This window comes from Hyla sarda, chromosome 3, assembly GCF_029499605.1.
Source record: "Hyla sarda isolate aHylSar1 chromosome 3, aHylSar1.hap1, whole genome shotgun sequence".
Taxonomy (NCBI): Eukaryota; Metazoa; Chordata; class Amphibia; order Anura; family Hylidae; genus Hyla; species Hyla sarda.
This window is the reverse complement of record NC_079191.1, coordinates 161704498-161721516: the sequence shown is the minus strand read 5'-3', so window position 1 is coordinate 161721516 and position 17019 is coordinate 161704498. Positions and strand designations below refer to the sequence as shown.

At 41.2% G+C, this 17019-nt stretch overlaps 1 protein-coding gene across 1 annotated transcript in view; it reads right to left on the bottom strand.

The window, feature by feature from the left end:
- Positions 1-17019, bottom strand: part of LOC130361838 (probable cation-transporting ATPase 13A4) — a 135533-nt gene that overhangs the window by 16705 nt on the left and 101809 nt on the right. The window contains exons 23-26 of the mRNA XM_056565397.1: positions 11188-11297; positions 9497-9593; positions 7912-7984; positions 7645-7819 (exon numbers count right to left, since the gene is read on the bottom strand). Of these exons, the coding sequence (XP_056421372.1) occupies positions 7645-7819; positions 7912-7984; positions 9497-9593; positions 11188-11297 (455 nt within the window). The remainder of the gene's footprint in view (positions 1-7644; positions 7820-7911; positions 7985-9496; positions 9594-11187; positions 11298-17019) is intronic.

Genomic DNA, 17019 nt, shown 5'->3' with positions numbered 1-17019 from the left:
ATCTGACGGGTACGCTTTAACCCCTTAAGGACCCAGGGCATATGGATATGCCATGGCTCCCTGGTACTTAAGGACCCAGGGCGTACCTGTACACCTGTGGGAATTTCGGTCCTTGCTGCGCTGGGTGGGGACTGGACCAGGATGACTGCTGATATCTATCAGCAGTCATCCCGTGCAAATGCCCAGGGGGGTCCTGAGACCCCCCCATGTCAGCAATCACTGCAAATCACCGGTCAATTCAGACACGGAAAAGGGGGGTTGGGAGTGTCCAAGACACCCACGATCCCCCTGAAGGGATAGGAGTGAGGTGGCAGGGGTCAGAAGCGACCGACCAATAGCAGATCGGGGGCGGGGGGGTTAAAGTTAATTTCCCCCATTCTGCCCACCCACAGTAGGCCGGTTAGAACGGGGGAACTGACGGGGACCAGCGCCGGAGGTCCACTTACCATCGGCATTGGTGACGATCGGCGATTAGACTTGTGCACAAGAAAAATCGCTTTGTTTCCTTTCGTTTTTTTCATTTTCGGTAAAATTTTGGGTTCGGTAAATTTTTCGGGCTTCATTTTTCGGATACATTCGGTATTCGGGGGTTCGGGTTTGATTGTTTTCAGATACATTCGGCATTCGGGTACATTCGGGTAAATCTTTTTTAAGCAGGGGACTATTATCGGAAGCGTGTGCAGGAAAAGAGGGCAGCCGCAGAGATCGGAACATTGGAAGACAGGTAAGATAATATAATTTTATGTTATTTATTAATACATGATGTAATGTTGAATGAATGAATGAATAAATGTATGTATGAATGAATGCTGCATGAATGATTGATGTGTTTGATCGATGTGTTGATTGTCGGGTGATTTATGTATAACATGTCATGTCACTTGTACTATCAGTGTTTCTGTTACTGTTACCAGGGTGCCTCCAGCTGTTGCAAAACTACAACACCCACCCAGAATGCCCTGACAGCCAAAGGCTGTCTGGGCATGCTGGGAGTTGCAGTTTTGCAACAGCTGGAGGCCCCCTGGTTCATTGGCAAACATGCCATAACCTATATTTCATATATTTCAGTTCTTTCATTTTTAAAATCCCCTCCTTTTTTTCTGAACTGGGTTAGTAGGTCAATGAGATGCATAGTAATTGCTGTGGGAAAAAATTTTATTCATAAATCCGCAGACTTAATTGGATAATTGCCATTTAGAACGTTTAGGGTCCCAACGTTCTAAACGACAATTATCCAATTAAGTCTGCAGTTTTATGTATAAAAAATGTTTCCACGGCAATTACTATGAGACATATCGCCCCGGGTGTAATATAGTAGAGATGTGGAGCGGCTTTATACAGCACTCACATCTCTGCTCCGGCCAGTGAATAGAACATCACTTATTCATATTTTCTGCCCAGAGTTGTGATTGGCCAGATGGTTGCAGCCAATCACCGCCAATCATGTCACTCCTGACACCTCCTGTGATCCTCCAGTACAATGTATAGATGCGGCCGCTCTCCTATGGTCACCTGCACTGCCGTATATATACACATTCCGATTTCCCACAGAGAGCTGTGATTGGCTGGAACCATCTGGCCAATCACAGCTCTCTGTGGGAAATATGAATATGTGTATATATACGGCAGTGCAGGGACCATAGAAGAGCGGCGGTCGAATCAATACATTATGCTGGAGGATCACAGGGGGTGTCAGGAGTGACATCCACTGTGATCTTTCTGTAACTGCAGGTATCTGTAACTGCAGGTACTACAACTCCCAACATGGAGCACACTCTACTCTTAATAGACAGATCGCAGCGGGTGTCAGAAGTTACACTCGCTGCGATCTGTCCATTAATGCAGATACTACAGCTCCCAGCATGGAGCAGAGTGTGTAGTAGTAGTAGTAGTAGTAGTAGTTGCAGGTAAGAACAGATAACAGCGGGTATCACTATTGACACCCAATGTGATCGTCCTGTGTATTGCAGAGATGGAGCGGCTGTATACATCACTTCCATCCCTGCTCTATACTCCGGCCACTCATTCATTCATATTTTCCTCACAGCTGTGATTGGCTGCAAGCATCCGGCCAATCACAGCTCTGGGTGGGAAATATGAATGAGTGATGTTCTATTCACTGGCTGGAGCGAGCAGAGATGTGAGCGCTGTATAAAGCAGCTCCACATTTCTACTATATTATGGACGATTGCATCGGGTGTCACGACTAACACCTGGGGCGATATGTCTCATAGTAATTGCCGTGGGAAAATTTTTCTATTCATAAAACCGCAGACTTAATTGGATAATTGCCGTTTAGAACGTTGGGACCCTAAACGTTCTAAACGGCAATTATCCAATTATGTCTGCAGAACAAAAAAAATTCCCACGGCAATTACTATGCATCTCATTGACCTACTGACCCAGTTCAGAAAAAAGGAGGGGATTTTAAGAATGAAAGAACTGAAATATAGGTTATGGCATGTTTGCCAACGAACCAGGGGGCCTCCAGCTGTTTCAAAACTGCAACACACAGCATGCCCAGACATCCTTTGGCTGTCAGGGCGTGCTGGGTGGGTGTTGTAGTTTTGCAACAGCTGGAGGCACCCTGATAACAGTAACAGAAACACTGTTAGCGCAAGTGACATGACATAAATCAGCCGACAATCAAACACATCGATCAAACACAGTAATCATTCATGCAGCATTAATTCATTCATACATTTATTAATTCATTCAACATTACATCATGTATTAATGAATCACATAGAATTATACATTATCTTACCTGTCTTAATATTCTGATCTCCGCGGGTCTCTTCTTTTCCGTGCACCCGCTCCCGATAATGGTCCCTTGCTTCTAGATGAAAAAGAATTTTGTTTTAACAAAAATAAAATTTGTTTCTCACAATTTTGTAGGCATGTACAATTTGTTTTGTTCGGATTCATTCGGATGTAAATATTTTGTACATTTGGATCAATCCGAATGTATGAAATATGAAAAATTCGGACAAAAACGAATTACGTCCGAAACGAATTGCACATGTCTAGTGGTGATGACGACTCCCTGCTGCAGACTACGGAAGCCGGTGAGTTGCCTAGCAATATCTGGAGGGCTACAGTTTGGAGACCACTATAGAGTGGTCTCTAAACTGTAGCCCTCTAGATGATACAAAACTACAACTCTCAGAATGCCCAGACAGCAGTTTGCTGTTTGGGCATGCTGGGATTTGTAGCTTTGCAACATCTGGAGGGCTACAGTTTGGAGATCACTGTGCAGTGATCTCTAAACTGTGGCCCTCTAGATCTTGCAAAACTACAACTCCCAGCATTCCCAACACAGCAGTTTGCTGTCTGGCATGCTGGAATTTGTAGTTTTGCAACATTTGGAGCGCCACAGTGTGGAGATCACTGTGCGTTTGTTTCTAAACCGTGGCACTCTAAATCTTGCAAAATTACAACTCCCAGCATGCCCGATCAGCAAACAACTGTCTCGCCATGCTGGGAGTTGTATACCTCCAGCTGTTGCATAACTACATCTCCCAGCATGCCCTTCGGCGATCAGTACATGCTGGGAGTTGTAGTTTTGCAACAGCTGGAGGCACACTGGTTGGAAAATACTGAGTTAGATAACAGAACTTAACTGAAGGTTTTCCAATCAGTGTGCCTTCAGCTGTACAACTCCCAGCATGTATGGTCTGTCAGTACATGCTGGGAGTTGTAGTTTTGCAACAGATGGGAGTTTCCCCAACCCCCATGTGAATGTACAGGGTAGGTTTACAGTGAGTTTCCTGCCTCAAGTTTGAGCTGTAGTAAATTTTCCGCCGCAGCGCAAACTCCTAGCGGGAAACTCACAGTAAACCACCGCCCGTGTGAATGTACCCTAAAAACACTACACTAACACTAAACTAACACATAATAAAAGGGTAAAACTCTACATATACAGCCCCTTACACTATCCCCCCCCAAATAAAAATGAAAAATGTATTGTACGACAGAGTTTCCAAAATGAAGCCTCCAGCTGTTGCAAAACAACAACTCCCAACATTTCCGGAGAGCCGCTGACTGTCCAGGCATGCTGGGAGTTTAGCAACAGCTGGAGGCACCCTTTTTGGGAATCACTGGTATAGAATAGCCCTAAGCAATCCCTAGTCCTCAAATGCACATGGGGCTCTCTTACTTTAGAGCCCTGTCATATTTCAACGAAACAGTTTAGGGCCACATGTGGGGTATTTCCATACTTGGGAGAAATTATGTTACCATTTTGTGGGCTTTTTCTCCTTTTATCTTATGAAATGGAAAAGTTGGGGTCTACACCAGCCTGCCAATGTAAAAAAAAATAAAAAAAATGTTACACTAACCTGCTGGTGTTACCCCATACTTTTTATTTTCACAAGAGGTAAAAAAAATAAAAAAATTTGTAACGCAATTTCTCCCTAGTACGGAAATACCCCATATGTGGGCATAACATGCCCTGCGGTCGCACAACAAGGCTCAGGAGTGAGAGCGCACTATGTACTTTTGAGGACTAAATTGGTTATTTGCACAGGGGTGGCTGATTTTACAGGGGTTCTGACATAAACGCAAAAAAATAAATACCCACCATTTTAGAAACTACACCCCTCATGAAACATAACAAGGGATATATTGAACCTTAAAACCCCACAGGTGTTTGACAAATTTTTGTTAAAGCTGGATGGGAAAACAAAAAAACAAAAAAAAAAAAATTCAATTAAAATGCTGGTGTTACCCAAAATATTTTTTTTCACAAGGGAAAAAAGGAAAAAGGCCTCCCAAAATTTGTAACCCAATTTCTTCTGAGTAAGAACATGCACCATATGTGGATGTTAAGTGCTCTGCGGGCGAACTACAATGCTCAGAAGAGAAGCAGCGCCATTGGGATTTTCAAGAGAAAATGTGTCCGGAATTGAAGGCCGCGTGTGTTTACAAAGCCCCCACAGTGCCAGAACAATGGACCCCCCCCCCACATGTGACCCCATTTTGGAAACTACACCCCTCACAGAATGCTATAAGGGGTGAAGTGAGCATTTATGCCCCACAGATGTCTGACAGATTTTTGGAACAGTGGTCAGTGAAAATGAAAAATGCATTTTTTCATTTGCTCAGCCCACTGTTCAAAAGACCTGTCAAAGCCAGTGGGATAAATGCTCACTGCACCCCTTATTAAATTCTGTGAGGGGTGTAGCTTCCAAAATGGGGTCACATGAGGGGGGGTTCACTGTTCTGGCACCGGGGGGGGGGGGCTTTGTAAATGCACAAGGCCCCCGACTTCTATACCAACCAAATTCTCTCTCCAAAAGCTCAATGGCGCTCCTTCTCTTCTGTGCATTGTAGTGTAGGGGTTACAAATTTTGGGGGGCATTTTCTCCTATTACCCCTTGTAAAATTGAAAAATTTGGGGAAAAACCAGCATTTTGTGAAAAAAAATTCATTCACACATCCAACTTTAATGAAAAGTCATCAAACACCTGTGTGTGTGTGTGTGTGTGTGGGGGGGGTGTTAAGGCTCACTGTAACCCATGTTGTGTTGCTTGAAGGATATAGTTTCCAAAATAGTATGCCATCTGTTTTGTTTTTGTTTTTTTGCAGTTCTGGCACCATAGGGGTTTCCTAAATGTGACATGCCCGCCAAAAACCATTTCAGCAAAATTTGCTTTCCAAAAGCCAAATGTGACTCCTCTTCTGAGCATTGTAGTACGCCTGCAGTGCACTTGACGTCCACACATTATTTCCATACTCAGAATACATGGGATTTCAAATTTTGGGGGAGATTATCTCCTATTACCTCTTGTAAAAATAAAAAATTTGGGGAAAAAACTGCATTTTAGTAAAAAATAATAATAAATTTAGTAAATAATATATTTACAACTCCAACTTTAACGAAAAGTTGTCAAACACCTGAATTTGGGTGTTAAGGCTCACTGGACCCCTTGTTACTTTCCCTGAGGGGTGTAGTTTCCAAAATAGTATGCCAAGTGTTTTTTTTTTCTGTTCTGGCACCATAGGGGCTTCCTAAATGTGACATGCCCCCCCCCCCCCAAAACCATTTCAGAAAAACTCACTCTCCAAAATCCCATTGCCGCTCCTTCCCTTCTGAGCCCTATAGTGCACCCACAGAGCACTTGACATAAACATATGAGGTATTTCCTTACTTGAGAGAAATTGAGTTACAAATGTTAGGGTGATTTCTCTCCTTTTACCCCTTGTAAAAACAAAAAATAAATGGGTCTACAAGAACATGCGAGTGTTAAAAATGAAGATTTTGAATTTTCTCCTTCACTTTGCTGCTATTCCTGTGAAACACCTAAAGGGTTAACACACTTACTGAATGTCATTTTGAATACTTTGAGGGATCCAGTTTTTACAATGGGATCATTTATGGGGTATTTCTAATATGAAGGCCCCTCAAATCCACTTCCCTGGTCCCTGAAAAATTCAGATTTTTAAAATTTTTTGAAAAATAGGAAAATTGCTGCTGAAATTTGAAGCCCTCTGATGACTTCCAAAAGTAAAAACATGTCAACTTTATGATGCAATCATAACGTAGACATATATTATATGTGAATCAATATATAATTTATTTGGGATGTCCATTTTCCTTATAAGCAGAGAGTTTAAAAGTAAAAAAATGCAAAATTTTCTGAATCTCGGAGTCAGAATGAAAAGTAAAAGCATCCCAGAATTATTAATGCTTAAAGTGACAGTGGTCAGATGTGCAAAAAATGTCCGGGTCCTTAAGGTGAAAATGGGCTGGGTCCTTAAGGGGTTAAGGACGAAGCCAATTTTCGTTTTTGCACTTTTATTTTTTCCTCCTCCCCTTCTAAAAATCATAACGTTTTCAATTTCCTAGGTGACCCTAGCAGTGTTACAGCGCTATAGAGATCTTAGGCAGGGTTATAATCAAGCTTTGATGGTTATTGTATTGCAGGTTTGCTTAGAACATATTTACCGCAAACCAAACTATTTTGAAAACTTCTGCAAGCCCAGCGAACCAAACTTTTCAAAAGTTTGCACAACTATACTCCTTTCCTTTTTCCATAAACAACTACACTCCTGTGCAGGAGGTTTGTGAGAACTGTATGGCCCCATTCACTTAAAGGGACTGAGTTAAATGTGCAACATAGGGCCTGGTCGTCACTGACACTGTCTCAGGGTTAAACCTTCTTGGGATCAATCTGGTTTTGGTAACCAGACATTTATAGAAGATCACTTTTATCAGGGACCTGTACAGGTTATCAAACAATAGATAAACAAAATTAGGCACAATTTGTAGAGATGATTTGAAAATAATATAAATAAAAGATTATGGCTGATCTAAATAATAATAATAATAATAATAATTGACAATGATGTTCTCCCTGCATATAAGCCTCCACCAGAGGTGTCTGACAATAAATACATGCTTGGATGATCCAAGTATGTATACGTTATGCCTAGGGGGGAAACAGGAGGAATAGCTATTGGGTGAGTTAGCATTGAGCTAACACCTGTTAAAGTTGTATAGATACCTTAAGTGCTGTACAGAGCAGATCCTGTTTTTCATTTTCACCTCTACTAGAACCTAATTGTTGTGACTACAATTAATATGAAAATCACAATAAATAGAATATACCACAATAACCAGTTCATAAATATGTACTATACCTGTAAATGTCATTTTTATTGTACCATGGCTGATGCTGTACCATAAGAAATGCATAGGTATGCATGGCTATTGTAAACAGCACATTGAAGAACACAGAAAACAACATAGGGGGAGAAATCATCTGTCCTGGTGGTCTGTATGGAGCAAGTTTCGGATAGGCAGGGGTAGAACTCACTGAAAAAGCCATGAAATCCATATACATGTTTAGATTTCACAAATAGGTTGCACGAGTTAAGTAATAAAACAAGTAGTTTTTATTCTCTTACTTGTAAAAAAGATGACAAACACAATAGCAAAGTCATGTATGAGCCACTGATTATTTCCAAAAATGTTTCGTTGCTGAAAAATAAATATAAAATTAGTATTATTTTTTACATAAAAATATTTACTTCAAGACTGAGAAAGTCAAAAAATGTTCAAAGCTGTTTAGACTATAAACAGAAAAATAAATAAATGCTATGTTTATATGCAAATACATACAATATACATATTGAATGCTTATTCAAAATGTAAAAGCACTTAATGAAAAAATAAAATAGTAATGTCTGGAACTTCTTCATAACTATGTCCAGGATGCATTATAAAATAAAATAAAAAAACTGTTCTAATTTTCCTTGTGCCTGGTCTCTGCTGCAAAACTATTTCTCTTCAGGGGTTGGCATTAAACAATGATGTTCAGCCAATTACTGGCTGAGGCAGGACACCTTGGCGGTCAGTGATTGGCAATGTCTCATGCTTACTCCAGCAAGAGGAATTGCAGGGCCTTCTTATAAACACTAAAAATGGCAAATGAGCAGGACATTGCATAAACATTCTACAGCAATTAAGAACCATAATAGACCTACTTTTAGGCTGGGTTCACACTACGTTTTGGCTATACGGGAACCAGATCCCCATCTCATTCATTTGAATGAGCCGACCAGAGTCAGATAGTGACTCAGGTCGGCAAATTTTTGCCCTGTATCCGGTTTTGTGACCAGACCTAAAACTACGGTATACCATGGACCACAAAACTGTATACGGGGCCAAAATGAGCCGACCGGAGTCACTATCTTACTCCGGTCGGCTCATTCAAATAAATGAGATGGGGGCCGGGGCCGGTCCCCCGTATAGCCAAAATGTAGTGTGAACCCAGCCTTACTCTAATATTTACAAAGTTACTGTAAACTTTTAATAAACTTTTCAGAATAAGCTGGCGTGTTTGTACATGATGAGGTGTACTATTTCTGCCAATTATATAACTTTTATATGACCTTTGCACCAGTTTTCCTCTATCTAGGCTCAGAACATTGAAACAGATTCGAAAAAATATGTTTCAGTATCTGACTCTAATTATAAAGTAAATAGGCAACACATTCTTTTATCAGCATACCCCCCCCAGAAACAGTGACCGCATTGAGGATATTATAAAGCAGTACTGAACAGTGCAAACTGTGAATAAAGCACTGGAGAGAGATACAAGTCTTACTATGGCTCTTAGTCTGTCTCTCTTTTGTCTCTCTCTGCCTTTTTCTCACTCTGCAGCTCAATTCTTTCTCCATTGTATACTCTCAATTTCTCAATGGGCAGATAGTCCATCTCCTCTCTCAAGAGGGACTTTTTTGTAGTTAATGAATGGAATTCAATTTTCAGACACAGAAACTGATGTGAGTGATGCCACTCTCTGTACAATGGCGAAAATATAAATAAAGGTAAAAAAGAGAAAGAGGCATAACCATGCTATGGTGCACTTTAAAATGCAGATGCATATTTAGTCATCATAGATATAAACCTTATCTTATACTACTGTATACCATAGCACCAACATTCCTATGTAACAAACAATTATGAAATGGAAAAGCAACATCTTACCCAGTATAACAGCAACGTGTTAACATATTCCGTTAGTCCAAACATAGCCATGTATTTAAACATGCAGAATGATGTGACAATGGCTGCCCGTCCTTCCCTGTTGGAAACACAAAATTGTATACATCATTAACAGGGATCACTGCCTTGAATACTATGGGGATTGGCAGCACAGAAATATAAATCTAAGTTAAAGGCCAGGATCATACTACAACAACAGAGTACCATGGAGATGACTTAAGGGCTAGCCATTGCTCTATTCCCTGTGGGATGATTCAACAAATGATGTCTTAGATCTTACTAAGGATACGTATGTGATATGATAACAACAAAAATTACGATGGAATCAGAAGTGAACAATATGTTTTCCATAGCTAGAGGGTAGACTCTCAGAATCATCTTCTCTAATAGGCTCATGAAACCAAGTCTAACGCATAGGAGTACATTGGCAAATTTGTCTTTCAAGCCCCAACCCTGATATATTAATGTATAGGATACTGCCTTGCAATAGGGCAACTTACAATGCTTAGATTTTTCATGATAAATGACGTTATTAATGCATTTCAGGTTTGCGATACAGTAAAACTTCCCTTAGTGGACATCTCCCAATATGGTACACCTGCCAATAGCCGACAGTTTTTTATTCCCCAGCAGAGCCCATAAGACTTAATGCATTTTCACCCGCCGAATAGAGGACAATTCCAGTAGTGCTGGCTATTAGCATAGGCCCCCAGCTACAGTAATCAGCTCAGGGCCCGATATGAGTATGGACCCAGCCTAAATGTAATGTAAACTAAAGATTACTGTTAGTGTGTTGTCCCAGCACTAAGAGCTGTCCCGTGGGCTAAAGATTGCCTCGGGCAACTCTGCTGTCTATATGTTGTTCCCACTGCTCCATTGTCTGACCTGTTAGACTGTGATATATTGATGTGTAATGTTATATATTAATTTATACACTGTACCTTTAAGGGATTGGGGCGAGTGACCTGGTGACCCTGTCGCCCCAATGGGGGGGACCCCCAAAACTAACCCTTATGTAGTGTAGGGGGTAGAAGAGTTCAGTTAGAGTTTCGTTCTAGTCAGTGAGGGAGAGTGAGGAAGAGTGTGTTCCAGCCAGTAAGCTGATGTACTGTGAGGTGAAACCTAGGGAGAAGAAAACTACAAAATTCCACAGCCATGCCAATTTATCCTGGCGCGCAGGTAAATGTCAAAGCCTGGTGGTAAGCATAGCTCTTGGGGAAAATATCTTCTTCAGTTAGTCAAGTTAAGTCTTTCAAGTCAGGGTGTGCTGCTAATAATCTTAAAGCTGTGTTCAACAGCAACTACAACTTGCAGGGTGACAGGCTCCCCGGGTCCCACTCTGCCCATTCCTCTGCACAAGATACTGTATTGTTTGAGACCTGATACCTTCAGCAAAGTAAACATAGTTATCTGTAACCTTGCATCAGTGTATTAATTTCCCGTGTCTGGCCCACAAGAAGCTATCTCAACCTCGTATTGTGTAGGTTAATGGTACCCTGGTGTCACGAACTGATTTATACACCCTGCACACAGTCAGTAGTAGATATCACCACATTAGTCCTTTATCACTGTAAATAAAAAACAAAAACAAGCAAACATTTTTTTTAGCCCTATAGTTTTTAATGTTTCATAAGTTTCTAGTCTGTTTGGCTAAAATTATCAAAATCACTTACTTCAACAAATCCGGTACACAGGAAATGTTTGGGATCTGTGAGTTAAATGTGGCAGCTACAGAAGCTTCTTGTTCACACAAAGAAATCCCAGCATTCGCCATTTTTAAAGCCTAGATACATAACATGATATATTTGATCAATATAACGTGAATAAGTGTACAATCATACATATCCAGGACATTGCTGTCGCAGCACTGCCGCAAGCGATCTAATCATCCAACATGGCCATCATCCCCGGGTCTTCTCCTCTGGTCTGACATCAAACAGACCAGAGAAGAAGATTGCCAAGAATACTTATCAGTGCTTTGCCTATGCATAGCACTATTCAGTATAGGCAATCTAATGACTGCTATAAATAGTCCCTTATGGGGACTATAAAAGTGTAAAAAAAAATAGTTTAAGGCCCCTCCCCTAATAAAATTAAAATGGCCCCTTTTACCTATTTTATCCCCAAAAGCATAGAAAAATTATTATTGAACATATTTGGTATCACCGAGTGCATAAACGTCCGAAAAAAAATGCTGCTTTTTTTGTCATATTTTATTCAAAAGACAGATTTCAGTGCAAAAAATGAGCCTTCATGCAGCTCCCATATACTGAAAAATGAGAAAGTTACAGGTGATCAGAGTGATTTTAAAGATACATATTTTGTTAAAAAAGATTGAGATTTTTTTAAAGATGTACAATAATAGAAAAGCATGTAACCATGGCTATCATTTTAATTGTACTGTATTGACCCACAGAAAAAAGAAAATATGGCATTTTGAAAACTTTCTTTTAAATTTCCCCACACAAATTGAAATGTTTTTCTGTTGCACCATACATTTGATGTTAAAATGAGTGATAGGGGATAAGTTATGTTTCACTGCACTACTCCTTTAAGGGGTTAAATATGCCTAAGAAAAAGTAAATCTTCAAATGAAACACATTTCTATCTTAAGATAAAACGTAAGGAAATAATATAAGTGCAAATGATATACGGGCAAGATGGAACATATAGGGGGAAATATTCAAAAGTGAACTTTTTTGGGAGGCAGACTGCACCAGGTCGATGGTGGCCAACAACACATTTTCAAAAGTAATTTTGCTTTGTTTGCAACATGTAAGACAATTGTTTTTTTTTTAAAGGACATGGCCAAATTTTATAAAGTGTTTGGCCCAAAAAAATTCTTAAACTAAAACACCACAGAAGTTGTGTAGACTGAGCACACAGTGTAAACTGTGTCAGATTTTTTGAAACAGCATGATACATTTTTAGAAATCTTACACAATCTTAGAGGGACTAGTCTTAAAGTTAAAGGGGTACTCCGGTGGATAGCTTTTTTTTTCTTAATCAACTGGTGCCAGAAAATTAAACAGATTTGTAAATGACTTCTTAATCCTTCCAGTACTTATTAGCTGCTGAATACTACAGAGGAAATTCTTTTCTTTTTGGAACACAGAGCTCTCTGCTGACATCATGAAAACAGTGCTGTCTGGTGACACCTCTGTCCATTTTAAGAACTGTCCAGAGTAGGAGAAAATCTCCATAGAAAACATATGCTGCTCTAGACAGTTCCTAAAATGGACTGATATGTCAGCAGAGAGCACTGAGGTCATAATGTCTGCAGAGAGCACTGTGTTCCAAAAAGAAAAGAATTTCCTCTGTAGTATTAAGCAGCTAATAAGTACTGGAAGGATTAAGATTTTTTTTATAGAAGTAATTTACAAATCCGTTTAACTTTCATGCACTAGTTGATAAAAAAAAAAAAATAATAATAATTAGATAGTGCCCATGCTGGGGACCAGAAATGAAATGGCAAGACTTGATGGGCAGTAGAAATTAAATAGTGAGACAGGTTGGAGACCAGACGCATTAGACACTTGATCCTGCATTACATATACTGTACTTTTTTTAAGAGGGCACGCCATAAGAGACATTTTGAACTTAAATTTGGGTAGTCAGATCAATAGGATTTCACAATATTTGACTAAGAATATTTCTTTTTATATTAAATAAAAAAATAGGTACACATATTTATTTGCCAGAAGTAATTCCTATATTACCGTATTTTGATTGAGATGAGCGAATTTTTGAAAAATTTGATTTGGCCGATTCCCCGAATTTTTCGAAAAAATTGGTTTTGATCCGAATTTATTTGCGGCAAATCTATATTAAAAAGGACTATTTCTGGCCTACAGTGAGCCTCAATAGGGGTGTAGAACACTTTGCTGTGTTCTAACACGCATGCAGATTACTGGCATCACTTTTAGAATCACTGCCGCAGAGCGGCACAATGACAGAGCCTGGAGGTGGCATCAGTATGAGTAGACTATATAGTGGCTGAATGACACAGCGTGGTGGTGTTGGCAGCATGAGGAGACCATCTAGTGGCTGAATGACACAGCCTGGAGGTGTTGGCCGCATGAGGAGACCATATAGTGGCTGAATGACACAGCTTGGATGAGGCTGAAGCATGAGGAGACATATAGTGGCTGAAAGACACAGCGTGGAGGTGTTGGCAGCATGAGGAAACCATATAGTGGCTGAATGACACAGTGTGGAGGTGTTGGCAGCATGAGGAGACCATATAGTGGCTGAATTGCAGGGCCAGGTGTTGGCAGCAGCATGAGTAGACACTAGGCCTTCACAATCCCTAGGATTATAAGATGAATTCTGAAATTTAAACCGAAGATTTTGGGTAGCTAGTGCTAACATAACAAAGTTTTTTTTTTCCCAGGCCCAGCAGCATCAGTAAATCATATATTGTCTGAATGACACAGCCTGGAGTTGGTGGCAGATGAGGAGACAATTGGGCCTCAAAATCTATAAGAATAAAAGATGAATTTTAAAATTTCAATTGAAGATGTATGATACCTAGTGCTACCATAAACATGTATAGGTAATGTCCTAGGCTCAGCAGCATCACTAAACCATGTAGTTGCTTGATGACACAGACAGGAGCAGTATGTAAGCTAGTGCTAACATCCAAAAATTTAAAGCCCAAGCCCAGCAGCATCAGTAAGCCAAGTAGTTCCTGAAACACACAGACAGGAGCAGGCAACAGCAGTACAAAAGAGGGTTTCATAACCACTTACATTGAAAGATCAATGTTGAAATCTCAATTAAGCATGTTTTTAAGCTAGTGCTAATATCCAAAAATTTAAGGCCCAAGCCCAGCAGCATCACTAAACCATGTAGTTGCTGAATGACACAGACAGGAGCAGGCATCAGCATGAGTACACAAGAGGGGTTCACAACCCCTAACATTAAAAGGTGAATGTTGAAATCTCTATTGAAGATGCATGTTAGCTAGTGCTAACATCCAAAAATGTAAGGCCCAAGCCCAGCAGCATCAGTAAGCCAAGTAGTTCCTGAAACACACAGTCAGGAACAGGCATCAGCAGTATCCAAGAGGGTTTCATAACCCTTTACACTGAAAGATCAATGTTTAAATCTCAATTAAGCATGTATGTAAGCTAGTGCTGACATCCAAAAATGTAAGGCCCAAGCCCAGCAGCATCAGTAATCCAAGTAGTTCCTGAAACACAGAGTCAAGAGCAGGCGGCAGCAGTACTCAAGAGGGTTTCATAACTCCTAAGATTGAAAGATCAATGTTGAAATCTCTATTGAAGAGAAATGTTACCTCGTGCTATCATCAAAGAATTTAAGGCCCAGGCCCAGCAGCATCACTAAGCACAGTAGTTCCTGAAACACACAGCCTCCAGCAGGAATCAGCATGAGTTAACAAGAGGGCTTCACAACCCCTAACATTAAAATGTTAATTTTGAAATCTGTATAGAAGATGTATGTTAGCTAGTGCTTACATCAAAAAAATTTTGACACAGGCCCAGCAGCATCATTAAACCATATAGTTGCTGAAACACACAGCCTGGATCAGGCAGCAGCAGAAGTACACAAGAGGGTTTAATAACCCCTAACAATAAAAGGTGAATATTGAAATCTGTATAGAAGATGTATGTTAGCTAGTGCTAACATCAAAAATTTTTAGGCACAGGCCCAGCAGCATCAATAAGCCAAGTAGTTACTGAAACACACAGCCTGGATCAGGCAGCAGGATGCATACATAAGAGGCTTTCACAACCCCTAACATTAAAAGATCAATGTTGAAATCTTTATTGAGCATGTATGTTTGCTAGTACTACCATAAAATTGTAGGTAATATCCAAGACAATCCCAGCAGCATCAGAAAATAATATATTGGCTGAATGACACAGCCTGGAGGTGGGGAAAGCAGAAGGAGCCCATATAGTGGCTGAATGAAACAGCCTGGAAGTGGCAGCAGCAGTGGTGTGGTGGTGTGGTGGGTGGCAATACCAGTACCCAGTGATGAAGGTGGCTGAAATGTTTGTAAATGGGGAGCAGTGCCTTAAATCTGTTTGACACTATATTTGTGAAGTGTTGGTATAGAACCATGGTCAATCTACTCTGATGCATCAGGCATTGGTGGGTGGAAATCCTTGTTGATTCATGCCTGATTCATCTTCACAAAGGTCAGTCTCTCCACATTTTTTGTGAGTTCTCCTTGGGGTTACTATGGCCCTCGCCGCACACTACTGGCCGAGCAGGACAGCTTTTCCAGGGCAAACTCTGCTAGTTGCGGCCATAAATAAAGTTTGGCTGCCCTGAAGTCCAGTGGATTTTCAAGGTTTGTTGGCATGGCCATGTTAAGGTATGCCACCACCTCCTGGTTCAGGTCCTGCTTCATGTCTACCTGCTGCTGAGGAGTTGCTTCACTATGTGGGTGAAGAAAGGTACTCATCAGCGACTGTAGACTCAGGCTGCTACTGATGGAGCTGGTACTGCTCCTGCCACCCCACCCCTCCCCAGAAGCCATGGCAGTGGAAGGTAAGACCTGTGAGTGGTTTGACGATGGCGCCGACAGGCATCGGCCCACTGGCTACATAGGATCTCTCTGTAGTAGGTCATTTTGTCCTCCCTCTCAGTGGGTGTAAAAAAGGCCCCCATTTTGTGCTGGTAGCGAGGGTCCAATAAGGTGGAGAGCCAGAAGTCATCCTGCTGCCGAATATTGACAATTCAGAGGTCACTATGCAAGCAACTGAGCATGCATCGTGCCATTGACTCGGAGGGACTCCCTGCCTCCATCTCCACTGCATACTGCCAGGTTTTTCTAGGTCCTCTGTCTCGCCTTCCTCATAACCCTCTAGGTCCTCTAGTTGATCATGCTCCTCCTCTCCTGTCAGATGACTAGAAGCACCGCCCATCTCATAAAACCTAAACTGTGCTCCACTGTGCCCCTCCTCCTCCTCCTCCAGTTCAGCCCCCATAGGGCTCATGTGGCCGTGAGATGTAGGCGCAACGTCTCCATTGCCCTGACAAGCCATCTTTTCCGACACTTGTAGGAAATGAAGCAGTGGAATTACGTCGTTCATCCATAATCTTGGTGACTGAATAATAATGTGGCTTCCTCAAAGAGCAAACGGCAGGTGTCACATATGAGCTGCAACTGGTTCACATTGAAGTTACACAGGTGAGTACCCCTATCCTCTATGAACATCAATAAATCAATGATGGCTTTTCTCTGTTCGTACAGTCGGTCCAACATATGGAGGGTGGAATTCCAATGTGTGGCAACGTCACAAATCAGACTATGTTGGGGGATACCATTCAGATGCTTCAGCTCAAGGAGGGTGTGCTTTGTGGTGTACGAGTAGCTGAAGTGCATGCAAAGTTTCCTTCCCATTGTTAGGATGTCTTGCAAATGGTGGGAACACTTCAGGAACTGCTTGGCAACCAGATTTAACACGTGTGCCATGCAGGGTGCAAGGCTCACCCTTCTTTGTCGCAGTGCGGCCAAGATGTTCCTCCCA